The 15,346-nt window shown below is 44.3% G+C and overlaps 1 protein-coding gene and 1 long non-coding RNA gene across 6 annotated transcripts in view; both read left to right on the top strand.

Moving 5' to 3' along the window:
• The window catches only part of srcap (Snf2-related CREBBP activator protein), a 38,151-nt gene that overhangs the window by 16,109 nt on the left and 6,696 nt on the right, over window positions 1–15,346 (top strand). For 2 of the 5 annotated variants that reach the window (XM_061756174.1, XM_061756173.1), the window contains 18 exons: window positions 343–520; window positions 622–758; window positions 1,058–1,227; window positions 2,033–2,362; window positions 2,434–2,620; window positions 3,368–3,537; window positions 4,028–4,248; window positions 5,010–5,225; window positions 5,584–5,742; window positions 6,913–7,041; window positions 7,803–8,120; window positions 8,988–9,202; window positions 9,529–9,845; window positions 10,019–10,221; window positions 12,428–12,597; window positions 12,846–13,042; window positions 14,058–14,172; window positions 14,246–14,371. In XM_061756174.1, coding sequence (XP_061612158.1) covers window positions 343–520; window positions 622–758; window positions 1,058–1,227; window positions 2,033–2,362; window positions 2,434–2,620; window positions 3,368–3,537; window positions 4,028–4,248; window positions 5,010–5,225; window positions 5,584–5,742; window positions 6,913–7,041; window positions 7,803–8,120; window positions 8,988–9,202; window positions 9,529–9,845; window positions 10,019–10,221; window positions 12,428–12,597; window positions 12,846–13,042; window positions 14,058–14,172; window positions 14,246–14,371 — 3,558 coding nt within the window. The remainder of the gene's footprint in view (window positions 1–342; window positions 521–621; window positions 759–1,057; window positions 1,228–2,032; window positions 2,363–2,433; window positions 2,621–3,367; window positions 3,538–4,027; window positions 4,249–5,009; window positions 5,226–5,583; window positions 5,743–6,912; window positions 7,042–7,802; window positions 8,121–8,987; window positions 9,203–9,528; window positions 9,846–10,018; window positions 10,222–12,427; window positions 12,598–12,845; window positions 13,043–14,057; window positions 14,173–14,245; window positions 14,372–15,346) is intronic. The other 3 variants (XM_061756176.1, XM_061756177.1, XM_061756175.1) reach the window with 3 other exon arrangements.
• LOC133469300 (uncharacterized) lies at window positions 10,228–12,421 on the top strand. The gene is made up of 3 exons (XR_009785666.1): window positions 10,228–11,271; window positions 11,411–11,557; window positions 11,848–12,421. It is a non-coding gene; the product is annotated as an uncharacterized LOC133469300 (long non-coding RNA).

Here is a 15,346-nt window from a genome sequence, read left to right as displayed (position 1 = left end):
AGATAACCAGCAACCCTTTATTGTTTTTCTAAATGTCTTTGTCCCAAAAGTGTTCTCTGTCAATTGACTGTCTATTGTCGTACTAGAGCGGCTCCAATTACTGGAGACAAATTCCTTGTGTGTTTTTTGGACATACTTGGCAAATCAAGATGATTCTGATTTTGATTCTGACACACACACACACACACACACACACACACTGTATTTGTAATTTATATAGCGCGTAAAGAGTCTCTGTTGCTGAAATGCACACAAGCTTTCTCAACAAAAATAAAATTGCTGTACATTGGTGAGTGCAGAAATGTAAAAATAATCATGAATTCCACTTCTCGTGTCGTCAAGGTCAAGACGCCCATCCCCTTCCTGCTTCATGGCACGCTGCGTGAGTACCAGCACATCGGACTGGACTGGTTGGTCACCATGTTTGAGAAGAAGCTTAACGGAATCCTAGCTGACGAGATGGGTTTGGGCAAGACCATTCAGACCATTGCACTCCTAGCTCACCTCGCTTGTGAAAAAAGTAGTGCTGACCTGTCCTTACACAGATATATATATATTTTTTAAAATTATTTTTAGAGAATCCTTCTGAGTGTTTTCTCATGGTTGATGTGTTGCGTGCAGGTAATTGGGGCCCACACCTTATCATCGTCCCCACCAGTGTGATGTTAAACTGGGAGATGGAGCTGAAGCGCTGGTGTCCCGGCTTTAAAATCCTCACCTACTTTGGCAGCCAAAAGGAGAGGAAGCTGAAGAGACAGGTAATGTCACAGTTGGCTGAATGTCATCAATATTCTTTTTCTGGGGTTTGTAAAGTTTATGTTGAGGCATTTTTCCAAGGTCCCCCTTCATAATCCTGTTGCCAATTTAACACAACTACCATGTGTACCCCAAAATCCCATAGAAATTTATGTGGGGAAAAAAGTCTGAATTTTTGATAAATTAATATTTTCTTATGGAAAAAAGTTGTAATGTTATGAGAATGATATCTAGGGCTGTCACACACGGCACCATTCAAGCCGGCACCGCGACTGCTAACCACTTCTGTTCTCCTCGTCAGGGTTGGACCAAGCCCAACGCTTTCCATGTTTGCATCACATCATATAAGCTGGTGCTGCAGGATCACCAGGCTTTCCGGCGCAAGTCTTGGCGCTACCTGATCCTCGACGAAGCACAGAACATCAAGAACTTCAAGTCGCAACGCTGGCAGAGTCTGCTGAACTTCAACAGGTAATTACAGCTGTCAGACTGTGCACGAATACTAGAGATTTCTGAATGTGTGTGTCCAAATGCACATTGGTGTCATGTGGTGTTCAATTGTATTATCCCTGTTCATGGTGTCCAATTGGGTAAGACAAGGAGGGATATTGTCTCCACTGTTAATTAATCTCCATGTTGACCAATTGTGAGACCAACTTTTAAAATTGTGTATCGGATATAAAGTTGGTGGCAAGGTAGTGAATCAGTTGGGTTTGAGTATGATATTCAGTATAAGAGGAAGAAAACTACAGTACTTTGTAATGACGCCTATGCCAAACCTGTAATTTATCTTGATGATTTTGTGAAGTTGTCACCGAGTACAAATATCTTGTTGTTGACTGGCAGAAATTCAATTTAGATGCTGTTTTGAATCCATGAAGGTTCAATTATTTAAGGCTTTTTGCACACAACTGTCTTCTTCGGTCATATTTTAAGCAAGCTACATATGAGGAAAATTAGAGAACTATACAACAATTGTTTTACAGAATGTTTTCACTTTCCAAGCTTTTGTAGTGCCTGTAGGATGTTTGTATGTTATGAGGTCTTATCCCTTAGAGAGAGTTTACTGAAAAGCATAAGCATTTTTTGGCCTTTTCATCACATTATTTTACATCCTATTGATAAGACGCTGTCAAAAGTTGTATATTTCTTTAGGAGGTATTTTACGCTGTATTTCCTAATTTTAACTGTGCCGCTTTTATTAACCCTGAGTTTGAAATAAACAATTACATTGAATTAATCAGTCTAAAGGTTGGGCTTATCTTCTGGATTGCAGCCACCGACGTCTGCTGCTGACAGGAACTCCTTTGCAGAACAGCCTGATGGAACTGTGGTCTCTGATGCACTTCCTGATGCCACACGTCTTCCAGTCCCACCGCGAATTCAAGGAGTGGTTCTCCAACCCGCTGACGGGCATGATCGAGGGCAGCCAGGAGTATAATGAGGGCCTGGTCAAGAGGCTTCACAAGGTTCTCAGACCCTTCCTGCTCAGGAGGATCAAGGCAGACGTGGAGAAGCAGATGCCAAAGAAGTACGAGCATGTGGTGCGCTGTCGCCTCTCTAAGAGGCAGCGCTTTCTCTATGACGACTTCATGGCGCAGGCCTCGTGAGTACAGTACTTTTTGAGACCTGTTCATCTCTGTGTAGTCTCACCGACAAACATCACTTTGCTCTAAGGACCAAGGAGACCCTGGCCAGCGGGCACTTCATGTCCGTCATTAACATCCTAATGCAGCTCCGGAAAGTGTGCAACCACCCCAACCTGTTTGACCCTCGACCCATCCAGTCCCCCTTCATCACCAAGCCCATTGTTTTCCGTACTGCTTCCCTGGTGCTGGACGCCCTGGAGGTGCTTCCTCTGAAGGTGGGCAAAACTAGTGTTTCCCAGCCTTTATTTAGCCTAGGCACATAATTTACATGAACAATTTCATGGCACACCACCAAACAAAAACTGCGAATCACAGATTTTTTTTTTGGGTGGGGGGCTATCCCTGATTTTCTGAAAAACTCACCTGTTTTCCTGTTTTTGTGTTCAGGCTAAATCCCAGTCTAATATAAAGGTATTGCTTTGGCGTGCTGTCTTGTGGCATCTTGGTGCCAGGGAACTATGTTCAAATGAAGGGCGGAGCTTCATTTAGATTAGTCATGGCTCTGTTAATAGAAATCGAAACTTTTTTTCTGTCGCGGATTTGTGCTCTTCTTGGGAGGTCTGGGACCTATGGTCTCGTCTCAATTTACTCAAAAATGTGCTTACTTAGTGTGAAATTTGTGCATTTTGACTTGATCTCAAAGCTATTCTGTTATGAGTGGCAATAGGTGGGGATACACAGGTTAATTGTACCTTCTGTCATCGACTTGAAAAGTAGTTGTTCTGCCTTTCACTATATGTCGCTGGCATAGATGAAAAAAAATGTTTTGTAGTAAATATTTTTTGTGAAAAGGAAAGGTGGGGAAAAAAGTGAAATTGGATATTTTCCCCACAGCACACCTCACACACCACAAGTGTGCTGCAGTATCGTGATTGGGAATAAGCGCACAAAAAACATGTCAATAGCATTTTTACAGCAGTGTTGAGACTTTATTTTTTTTCTCTCTCCTCTTTCATTTGCAGCGCTGTGACCTTTCTATGTTTGACCTCATTGGTTTGGAGGGCCGTGTGACTCGCTACCAGGCGGACGTCTTTATACCAAACCACAAAGTCAGCTGCCAGCTCATCCAGGAGATTGTGGAGTCTCCCGAACCCTTGCCAAGACCCCGAGCGATCCGCATGAAGGTCAACAGGTACATAATCACATGACTAACAAAGCGTGGTTTTTCCTGGATACTAAAATATGGAGACTGCAGCCTCCACCTGATTTCTCTTGCTCTAAAAGCTCTGACTGGCGTTGCACTATTGTGTGGTTTTTAACTGTGGTATTCGAAGTGCCACTGTATCGGAAACATGTCTAATATTGCACAAAAAAAAAACAATCATAATTGTTCGTGTTTTTAGTTTTTCAGTGGTGTCTCATGAAATACATATTTCTCAAGCCAAGGTGGTGATGAGTGCCGGTTAATCGTTGCAGATAATTACAAGCAGTCAAAACGTTAGCATTCATGTTATTGATGAGATGTGCTCATTTGACAGATTTCAATGTAGAAATCAGCATGATCAGAATTGTACAACCTTGTCCTCAATTTGAGCGAGAAAACAACCTTGATGAAGGAATGTCTTTTGAAAGGTGCTGCTGCTGCTGACCTAATGAGCTCGTTGATTGTTTGTTTGTTTCAGGATGCTCCACCCACCTCCCAAAGGTGACAACCACTCGGTGGTGCTGATGAACCAACCCACCTGTTCGGTGCCGCCTGCAGCTCAAACGCCCAAACCTCCAAGCCCAGAGGCCACAGCGGCACTTCCGCCTGTACCTGCGTCGGCACCTGCATCTGCACCCACGCCTCCGTCTGTACCCATGTCTACACTTGCACCCCGGGCTGCACCTGCGGTTCAACAAGGTATGTGTTATGAATGAGACGACATCACATTTTCTCTTTACAGCTGATTGTGCAAGGCTCGAAATAAGCGGATTTGCATCGAAATTTGAGTCTAAATTTACATTTTGCGCCTCATAAAAAACAAAGCAAAACTGCGGCAGCGGTGTCCAACGAAGGGTGGTTGAGTCGGTTGGGTCGTCTTGGTCTTGCTAAAGCGCAAGCCCTCCTCGGCAGTGTCGGAGGTAGCACCGCTGGCTGGTGGAGCCGTCCGCCCGAACACCGGCGCGAGGCCGGCTAGTGGGGGCTCGCACTAATGGCGGCTCATCAGTGCCAAATGGCCGGTGTGGACAGTGGTTGGGGGAACAACTTTTGATCCAAGTTGGGTCAATTGTAGATGGGTAACCTAGTTGTAGTGGTGTCGTATTATCAATGTAGAATAAAAGATACTGTTATAGGTCTGCGATAATCAATTTTTATTTTGTACTTCTAATCACTAAATGTTTCAAGTGTTGGGACCTGGGACCCCTGTGGTAACTTTGAACACTAGTCTGTCAAAGATTTCCACGCATGTCAACCAGACCCAGATGTCCTACTTATGCAGTTGACAGTTGATTTTACATACCAGTAAATTAAGCTATGTGCTTATTAGTTAAGGAATCACTGTATTTCAGCATTTTAATTAATTCTACAGTATTTCAGTGCAGTGTCAGCTTTTCAGCATTTACACAGAATTTCTACAGAAATTAAAATCTCTGGTTTACATTTTTTTTTCTCCATTACAGTGACGTGTTCGGTGATGACCACAGCCCCTCCCCGCCCCCACTTGTCTCCGGGTGCTCAAACGGCTGTGAGATCCAGCGCTCCCAAGCAGGTACTGACGGTGCGCCCTCCCCCTGCTCCGTGCACCACCAGCGTTCCCGCTCACCCGACTCCCAACCCCGGCAGCATCATGCCCCAAAGAGTTCTGCTCAGTCCAGACATGCAAGCCAGGCTGCCCTGTAAGCACTTCACTTTTATTCATGCTCATTTTGCCATGAAAAAATAGCACAATGATATTTAAATCACAGGCGTCAAAGTTGAGGCCCGCAGGCAAGATCCAGCCCTCCATGTCATTGTGTGTTGTAGTTTGAAGTCAAGTTAACACTGTTATACAAGCTGTACACTTACTACATTGTAGCAGAGTGTCATTTCTTGAGCAATGAAAAGATACAATAAAATATTGTTAGAGTTGTACTCACTTGTGGTTTCACCATTAAAACAGGCCCACTGAGGGCAACCAGTGTTTCCCATTAAGAAAACAAATTTGACAACTCGTGTTTAAATGTTTAAATGTTATTTTCTTTTGTCTGTACCAAGCTGGTGAGGTGGTGAGCATAGCTCAGCTCGCCTCCATGGCAGGGCGTCCGGTCTCGTCGTGTCAGGGCAGTAAACCAGTCACCTTCCAGCTGCAGGGTAACAAGTTGACCCTCTCTGGAGCGTCCATGCATCAGGGGCCACCCTCGCGCCCCGTACAAGGTATGTTTTTTTTTTTTTTTTTAATGGTGTTAATATCTTAATGTTTTTGCTGATTATTTTTTATGTCATATGGTTCTCAACTGTGGTCACCCTGGGACCTGTATTTTCCTATTGTTGTGACCCACTTTCATAGATGTTAACAATAAATAAGTTTTATTGTTCACAAATAGCTTTTGAAAACATATTAAATTTATAAACATAACTACACATGCTTACATGTTCAAAACTGCTTTCAAAACACCATAAGAGCATGAGAACGGCATGTCCAAAATGAATATAGTCAAATTTGATATCATAATTGCACAAAATATGGCCACAAAATTTTACTTGTATTATGGCACTGATCTCTTCTTTTTAAGAAGTGCAACATCAATAGTTTGTCTTTTTAGGTACTGAAGAATGCAGACGAGTATAGCTGTAACAGTTTTAACAGTCTGAATTGAATTATTTCAAAACAAAACACCAATGGCATTTGCTAGTCTGTTTAAATGCCCCTGGAGGTTGTGTTTGCACTGTACTAGTTTTCTATCGATCTATGCTCATATTCAAATGAGTTTGGCAAATGTATGTCGCTAGCCATGACTCTGCAGCTAGAAGGTAAGCTGCACTGTTTGTTAGCAGAGTATAGCCGTGTAGCTAGAGCACAAAGCACTCACACTTCCTGTCTCTTACCTAATTAGTTCAGTGTGGGAACACTGTATGGCGCAGAGGCATAGAGGATACGAATATATGTACTGTTACACCCTAAATAATGATGTTTCTGAGCCATGCCTGTCAATATTTTTTTTCCAAATAAGAGGTAAGATCTAAAATATTTTACAGTACATAGAGGTCAAACATCCTCTAGTCTACCACTAACCTAACACAGTAGTTAAGTCAAAAGTACAGTAAATATTTGTTTGAAAAACACTCCCAAGGGCATAAATATAATACAATCGAATTAGAAAACAGTACGGCAGTAACTGAGCTTGCCTTGTCGTGATGCGTGATCACATATTCTTACGCCACTGCACAAACTCGTTCTGGCATGCCATTCATAGCCTCAAAACGTTGTATGGCGATTATAAACTGAACACCCCCTTTCGTTTTTACTGTCTACGACCTGCTTTCGGTTCCTGACCTGCGAGTTGACAATTGCTAATTGAAAATGACCGATTTTGCCCGCTGCAGGCAATGTGATGCACCTCTTGTCCACCGGAGGGCAGCATCACCTTATCAGCCATTCCACCCAGGTCCAGGTCCAGAGGCCGGCTGCCGTCCCCCTTGCCCAGCGACTGCCTCCCATTGCTTCGTCTCAAGGTGTCAGCCTTGTTTCGTTTGTTTAGTGTAGAGTTTCTCAAACTTTTTGTGTCCAGGGACTCCATACAGGGGAGACGTTTTGCCAAGGACCCCACTCAAATGCCAAACGATGATAGATGATGATAGATGATAGAAAAAGAGGTGTAATCTTATGAGAGTTTAGTCTACCTTCCGGGCAGGTGGAGTAGGAGGCATGTCAGCCGTGTGGATATACTTAAAGGTAAACACGGTTGACAACACTAAAGCTGACAAATTATGCTTTGCAACATTGATGATGAAGTCCACTGGAGAAAAAAGTGGTATCAGTGCATCCCTAATTATGACATGTTTAACGGGGCAAAAGTCATATTTTAACAAATCAATTTCAGGAGTAAAACTTTGTTCCTGTAATATCATGCCTTTTATTCTAAAAAAGACCCCTTTATTCTCTTAAAATAATAGGACTTTATTCTTGGAAAAATATACCTTTTGTTATCGAAGAAATTTGACAAAATTACTGTAATAATTCCTGTAGTTATGTCAAATTTATGTGATGTTGCGTTACTGAGCAATTGGGCCAAAGTTAAGGTCGGGAGAAGTAATTGGTTCAGTATGTTTGTTTTATTGGCGCACCGGTCCCCATATATGGGTATACGACAGAATTTATTTCAAATTTTGCCGACCCCCAAGCTCAACAGCTCATGGGCCCCTGTTTGAGAACCATTGTTTTAGTGCAAAGTGACACCTGCAGATAGTAAATATTTAATATCATTTCTCCTCAGTGCCGTCCTCCTCTGGCGTGAGCAGCTCCGGGGTGGTGAAGATCGTCGTGCGTCAGGCAGCAGGCAAGGAGGGGGGCCCTGTGCCCACCCTGGCCGTGGCCCCATCCCCTCGCGTGGTTTCCTCGCACCCCCACCCAAACGCAACCCCTGTCCGAAACGCGGCCACGCAGCAGGTTGCCCAGCGCACCCCCGGTCCTGCCACTGCCCACTACACTCTAGCCCCCCCTAGAACTCCCAGCTCCACCCCCAACCAAGCTCAGCCCCCAGTTCCCATCCTCAAAATAGTGCAGCCTCCTCCGCCTTGTACAGAGCAGCCGGGTGAGAGAACTTGTTTTTGTCCCTCAATGTGCATGAGCAGAAGTGGGTCAGAACAGAGGTGGGGGATTCAAGTCACGACTTGACTTGATTTCGGACTTATGTCGCCAAATTTAAGACTTGCTTGGCTAAAGCTTATGAAAGACTCGACTTGACTTTGACTTGGTACTCATGACACTTGACTTGAACTACATGACTTGCCAAGTCTTGTGTGTTTTGATTTGAAAATCTGCATTTTCAAGAATCTGCGGCATTTGTAATTTTTTTGAAAGATTTTATTTTTTTGTGTAGTGCACACAAACCTAGAAACCCACTTGTACGGTGTGATACAGAATACAGAGGCCACCTCATGAAGCAAGTATCATGGAATGATCTTTGAACATTACATCCGGATTCAACAATTAATGCTTTTGATAAAGTGAAAGAAAAAGAGTGACCACTTGTGAGGTTTGCCACTTAAAGATCAGAGACACAAGAAGTACTCTTAACTTCATCCATCACTAGAAAGAAGACAGGTAAGCCATGTTAATGTCACAGTTTAGCTCACTGATAACATTAACATTAACTAAGCTTTATGACGGTTACGTGTTTAATTGAGAAGACAAAGTAATAGACCATACAGAGACTGGTTTGGCACCAATGAAAACTGGATTTGTGAATGCGTTAGTACAGTTAACCAACAAGTACAGACCTGACTTGCTTGGTTTTTGCTACAATAACTTGGAACTTGAAGCTTCAGACGTACTCCCACCTGGCAGCTGAGCTTCATTCCTCTTTCCCGCCTTACTGTCCCACTCCTGATTTTTTTTTTTTATTATTTCTGAGTGTCTCTAGTCATGGTAATGACATCAATGCTTTCTCCCTCTTTAGCTCCAGCAGAGGCGACAACATCTTGTACTCCATCCAAGTCGGCGGCCCATGACGGCACCAGCACTACAACCACCACTGCCACCACTATTACCGCAGCGACCGCCAGCACCAGTCATACTCCAGCTGCCATAAAGGCAAAACCCAGTGCTGCTCCAAAAGCCCACCCTCCACCCAGGAGAAGACCTCGACCACTTCCTCGTTCTCCATTTTACATTGTAAGTTCAGGAAAATTTAAACGGATGTCCACACCAATATGACAAATTTACAGTGGTATGGCTTTTTGTCCTCATACGAAAGAGTGTTCTCAACAGTAAAAAAATTTTTTCTCTAAAATATATTTGGCATTAAGCATATGAGGGGAGCTTTTTGAAACGTGTCTCCCCCCCCAAAAAGTTTGAGAATCCCTGATGTAGATTAATCATTGAGTGCTAATGGAGAAGTAATGTTGAAATAGTTGTGAACATGTGGACAAAGCCTTCAAAGGGTCATCTACATCCCTTCCTGACTCTTCATTTTTATTCCTCTCTCTCACACCTGTTAGCCATCGCTGGCCGAGGCCCTCAGGAAGCAGCGTGACAGCAAACTGGACTTCATTTTCAGGGTCAACGATCGCCACTGTGCCGCAAAGCCCCTGTTTGGCAAAGAGGTTCTGGACTTCCTGACATTTCTCCCCGGGCCACGGCCCTCGCCTGCTGCCCTGCGCCCCACCAAGGCCGAGTGGGGGCGTTCGGGCCACGGCAGCTGTTTGGTGTCACAGTGGCAACACAAGCACGACATGTGGTGTCACAGTCACTATGTGGGAGACGCCATCCACAGCATTGAGGAGAGGTTGATGTTGCTGTCCGACATCGTGGACCGGTAAGTTCCGATGATTGTTTGTCACTGTGAATCGTCTTTCAACTTATTTCCACTAAACTCGAGCGACAGCTTCTCCGAACCGCAACCAACCATGCGACGGCTCGTAGCTCAGAAAACTTGTTTCATAATCATGGCTTCGATAGAAAAGTAGAAAATGTGCTCTTTATTGTCAGGTTTACGTTTGCCATCCCGCCAGTGGAGGCTGCGCGCATCACCATGCACTGCTGCCATCCTCCTCCCTCTCTGAGCCTCAAAGAGGCGGTGTTCTCCGCGGCGCTGTCGGCCCACGTTGCGCCGCTCACTCGCAGCTTCCACCGTATTCAGTGCAACATGAGGACACAGTTCCCAGATCTGAGGCTCATCCAGTATGATTGTGGTAAGGAACCGGATCGGCTCGGATGAATTTTGCATTGTTGGACCTCCTGCCCGATGATAGCTGTGATAGGCTCCAGCACTCCCGTGACCCTTGTGAGGATAAGCGGCTCAGAAAATGGATGGATGGAAACACACTACTCAGACAAGGTTAGGTATATTGTTGATTTTAGGTGACATTTCAGGATGAACCAAAAATCTACTATAACCTTTACAGGCGAACTTAATTTGACCTTCTCTAAACTTTTGAATGCACATGTCAAACAGTTTCTGTTTTCAAAAGTTTAGAGAATGTGAAATTTAGTTCATCTGTAGTGGTGCTAATGCATTTTAGGTTGATTCTGAAATTTCACCCACAAACGCAATTTCCCTAACTTTTTGTGAGTAGTGTATCAGTCATGTTAGGAGTAGCATTTTTATTAATAAGGTAGCCCTGGGCTATTAATCGATCAATTTGCGTTGGAGTCAGGACTATTTTTTAAAAATTTATTATTATTTGTTTTTAAACTGTTTCAAAGCTCCCCTCCTTGAGCAGCCACCTTATCGTAGTGGAGGAGTTTGTGTGTCCCAATGATCCTAGGAGCTAAGTTGTCTGGGGCTTCACGCCCCTGGTAGGGTTAGCCATGGCATACAGGTCCTAGGTGAGGGACCAGACAAAGCACGCCTCCAAAAAACCCTATGACGAATAAAATTAATGGATTTAGGTTTCCCTTGCCCGGACGCAGATCATCGGGGGCCCCCTCTGGAGCCAGGCCTGGAGGTGGGGCTCGAAGGTGAGCGCCTGGTGGCCGGGCCTGCACCCATTGGGCCTGGCCGGGCACAGCCCCAAAGGGTAACGTGGGTCCCCCTTCCCATGGGCTCACCACCTATGGGAGGGGCCATAGGGGTCGGGTGCAGTGCGAGCTGGGCGGTGGCCGAAGGCAAGGGGACCTTGACGATCCGATCCCCGGCTACACAAACTGGCTCTATGGATGTGGAATGTCACCTCTCTGGCAGGGAAGGAGCCCGAGCTGCTGTGTGAGGTTAAGAAGTTCCAACTTGATACTCGTTTCCGGTGAGGGTTGGACTCCGCCAAGGTTTCCCTTTCTTACCGATTCTGTTCATAACTTTTATGGACAGAATTTCAAGGCGCAGCTGAGGCGTAGAGGGGGTCCGGTTTGGTGGATTCAGTATTGCATCTCTGCTTTTTGCAGATGATGTGGTTCTGTTGGCTTCATCAGTCCATGATCTCCAACTCTCACTAGAGCGGTTCGCAGTGTGAAGCGGCTGGGATGAGAATAAGCACCTCCAAATCTGAGACCATGGTCCTCGGTCAGAAAAGGGTAGCGTGCCCTCTCCAGGTCGGGGATGAGATCCTGCCCCAAGTGGAGGAGTTCAAGTATCTTGGGGTCTTGTTCACGAGTGAGGGAAGAATGGAACGGGAGATCGACAGGCGGATCGGTGCAGCGTCTGCAATAATGCAGACTTTGTATCGGTCCGTTGTGGTGAAGAAGGAGCTAAGCCGAAAGGCGAAACTCTTGATTTACCGGTCGATCTACGTTCCTACCCTCACCTATGGTCACGAGCTGTGGGTCGTGACCGAAAGAACAAGATCCCGGATACAAGCGGCTGAAATGAGTTTCCTCTGCAGGGTGTCCGGGCTCTCCCTTAGAAATGGACTGAGGAAGCTGGTTCATCCGGGAGGAGCTCAGAGTAGAGCTGCTGCTCAAGCATCTGTTTAGGATGCCTTCCTGGTGAGGGTTTCTGGGCATATCCCCCCGGGAGGACGCCCCAGGACACGCTGGAGAGATTACATCTCTCGGCTTGCCTGGGAACGCCTTGGGATCCCCACGGAAGAGGTGGAGGAAGTGCCTGGGGAGAGGGAAGTCTGGGCTTCCCTGCTAAAGCTACTGCCCCCGCGACCCGACCTCGGATAAGCGGAAGAAAATGGATGGATGTTTCAAAGCTTGTTTGATATCAGCAGAAATCTGTCAAATACATTAGAGAAGGGAAAAAAACAAATAACTTTGTTTTTACAAAATGTTATTGTCATTTAATATTTCTTTAAGAGAAAATTTTATTACAATCTGATTGGCGTGAAAAATATCTGAGCGCTTATGTTAAGGCCATATTATCCACGTCTACAACAAGGTGGTGCACTTCCAACATAAATCCAGCTTTTCACTGGCACTACCAATTTCCTAACTGTGTACTTTCACGTCTTCCTCCAGGGAAGCTGCAGACCCTCCACCTGCTGTTACGAAACCTTAAGACGGGTGGCCACAGAGTGCTAATCTTCACGCAGATGACACGCATGTTGGACGTCTTGGAGCAGTTCCTCAATTATCATGGACACATCTACCTGCGCCTGGACGGCAGCACCCGGGTGGAGCAGAGACAGGTAGGTGCTGGAAAATGTCAGGTGGGGGGGACTTCAGTCACACGACTAGACTGGATTCAGACTTCAGAACAGACTCTTGAACTACGGGTTTGACGAGTCTTTTTTTTTTTTTTTTTAAATAACTGTTCCCTTGCTTATTTTTTTGCCATAGAAACTTCGGACTTGTTTGAAACTTGGTTAAGACTTGAGAACTTGTGACTTAATGTCTGTTTCTGGACGTGAGGTCTGACGTTTTCGTTCTCTTTCAGGCTTTGATGGAGCGCTTCAACGCCGATCGCCGAATATTCTGCTTCATTTTGTCAACTCGCAGCGGAGGAGTGGGAGTAAACCTGACGGGTGCCGATACGGTCGTGTTCTACGACAGCGACTGGAACCCCACCATGGACGCTCAGGCCCAGGACCGGTGCCACCGCATCGGGCAGACCAGAGACGTCCACATCTACAGGTACACCAGCTGTTGCCCTTGTAGAATGGCAAAGCTCAAATATTGTGTATGGCCTACCTGTGTGGAGTTTGCATGTTCTCCATGTGCTTATGTGGGTTTTCTTCAGGTACTGCAGCTTCCTCCCACATAGCAAAATCATGAACGTTAGCTTCACTGAAGATTTTAAATCTGTGTTACCCAACCTTTGAGCCGAGAGCTGAAAGACATTTCACATTAGAAAAATCTCGCGCTGCATGACCAAATACAAATTTTACAAAAAGTACTGTACATACTGTGTAATCTTGTTTTTATCCTGGGTGTTACATACCTGTGTGGAAAATCTGCAATATAGAGAAAATGTAAGCCCTAAATTACCCTTCACACTTTGAAACACATTTGAATGTATTAAAGCACACATTTTCACACAATTTGTAAACATATTTGAACACTCAAATATTGCAAGTATAAAATGTATAGAAAATAGGTGCTAATGGAATTAAAATAAAAAAACATTGGATTTATCATTTAAAGCCATAAAATATCCCTCCCACACACTGCAGTCACATTGAAACTTATTTAAAGACACTTTATAAACGCATTGTGAACGTATTTCAGGGGGAAAAAATACATATAACAGGAAAATCGGGATCATGATAGGTGAACTGTGATATAGCGTGGGATTAATGTGTAGCTAAATAATGATGGCGTCAAAATTTACATCACTAGCATAGGCAAATTAAACAAAGAAATTTATAGTAAAGAAATAATACTTTTCAGACAAATTCATTGAAACTAATAATTTCCTACGGCACATCTGAAGCTACACAGTGGTGGGGAATCACTGCTCTAAATTTTCCATAGGTGCGAGTGTGAATGGTTGTTGTCTGTGCCCTGTGACCGGCTGGCGACCAGTCCAGGGTGTAGCTCGCCTCTTGCCCAAAATCAACTGGGATCGGTTCAGCTCACCTGTGACCCAAATGAGGACAAGCCACACAGATCAGGTGGATGATGATGATGACTTTGTGGTTGTCTTCAGGCTAATCAGTGAACGCACTGTAGAGGAGAACATACTGAAGAAAGCCAACCAGAAAAGGATGCTGGGAGATATGGCCATCGAAGGAGGAAACTTCACCACTGCCTTCTTCAAGGAGGTACGTGTTCCGGTCCACATAACTGACGATTATCTCTGAATAACTTCTAAAAGTTGCCTCTGTTGTTCCTCAGCAAACTATCCGTGAGCTGTTTGACGTCAACGATGGCGAGAAGAGGGAGCCGGCCGTTGAAGTGTCCATGCCTCACGCCGTGGACGAGGAAGCCGGCAACAAGCAGAGCACCACCATTCTCGAGCAGGTCAGATAAGTGATTCTTAACCATAGAACTGCCACGTTGATGGCAGTGGAAATTGTTAATTTACTGCGAAGGTAGAGCTGCTACATCAGATGTATCCAAACAGCAGCCCGGCGTCTGTTTTAGGCAAAACCCTCCCAAAAGACAAAACACTCTGCCAAAGTTATAATCCTGATTGTATTTACAGCTGTGTGATTGGGGGGAAAAGAGGCAGAGACAAGAGCCCATTGTTTGGAGTGTGGGCTAATGCTATCCAATGAAGCACCAAAGCCTGCACAGCATTTAGAAACTAGGCATTAAATGCTTGTGGAAGCTGGTGGATGTGGAAGTAAGGTGAGGTAAAATCAAAGAAAATGGGCTACAGGTGCGGAAATGGCAAAATTGAAGATTGCTAAATTTGCAGAAGATAAGACTATATTTTTATTTTCACTTCTTTCAATCTTTACAGTTTATTTAATTTGAAACAATGTTTTTTTTTAATTAAATCTCTATTTTTTTTCTCATCAGTTATATTGAGTGGTCAAATTTAATCATTAGTTATTTTTGTATCAATAAGCCTGACTTGAGAATTTAAATTGGTTCCTGTAGCAGTATGGTTTGTTTAATGAATTATTAGCCTGTTTTCACTCTTTTCGTATGTGGAGGATTATATACAGTACACACACTGAACAAAAATATAAAACGCAACACTTTTGTTTTCCATCCACCTCACCGGTGTGGCATATCATATCAGCATCTTGGTATGTCGAACCTGTGAGGGGGATAAATTTATTTTATTTTAGATTTAGACAGATTTGCGAACAATCTGAGAGAAATAAGCCTAGTGTACATAGAAAAAGTCTTGGATCCTTGCGATCCGCTCATGAAAAATGGGAGCAAAAACAAAAAAAAGTGTTGGGTTTATATATTTTTTGAGTATATGATACATTTCATTATAGCAAGCTCATTGTAAAATTGAATTTATTCGACAATGTTTTA

This window comes from Phyllopteryx taeniolatus, chromosome 19, assembly GCF_024500385.1.
Source record: "Phyllopteryx taeniolatus isolate TA_2022b chromosome 19, UOR_Ptae_1.2, whole genome shotgun sequence".
Classification (NCBI taxonomy): domain Eukaryota; kingdom Metazoa; phylum Chordata; class Actinopteri; order Syngnathiformes; family Syngnathidae; genus Phyllopteryx; species Phyllopteryx taeniolatus.
Note: the sequence above shows the minus strand (reverse complement) of the source record. Positions and strands in the feature narration are given on the sequence as shown.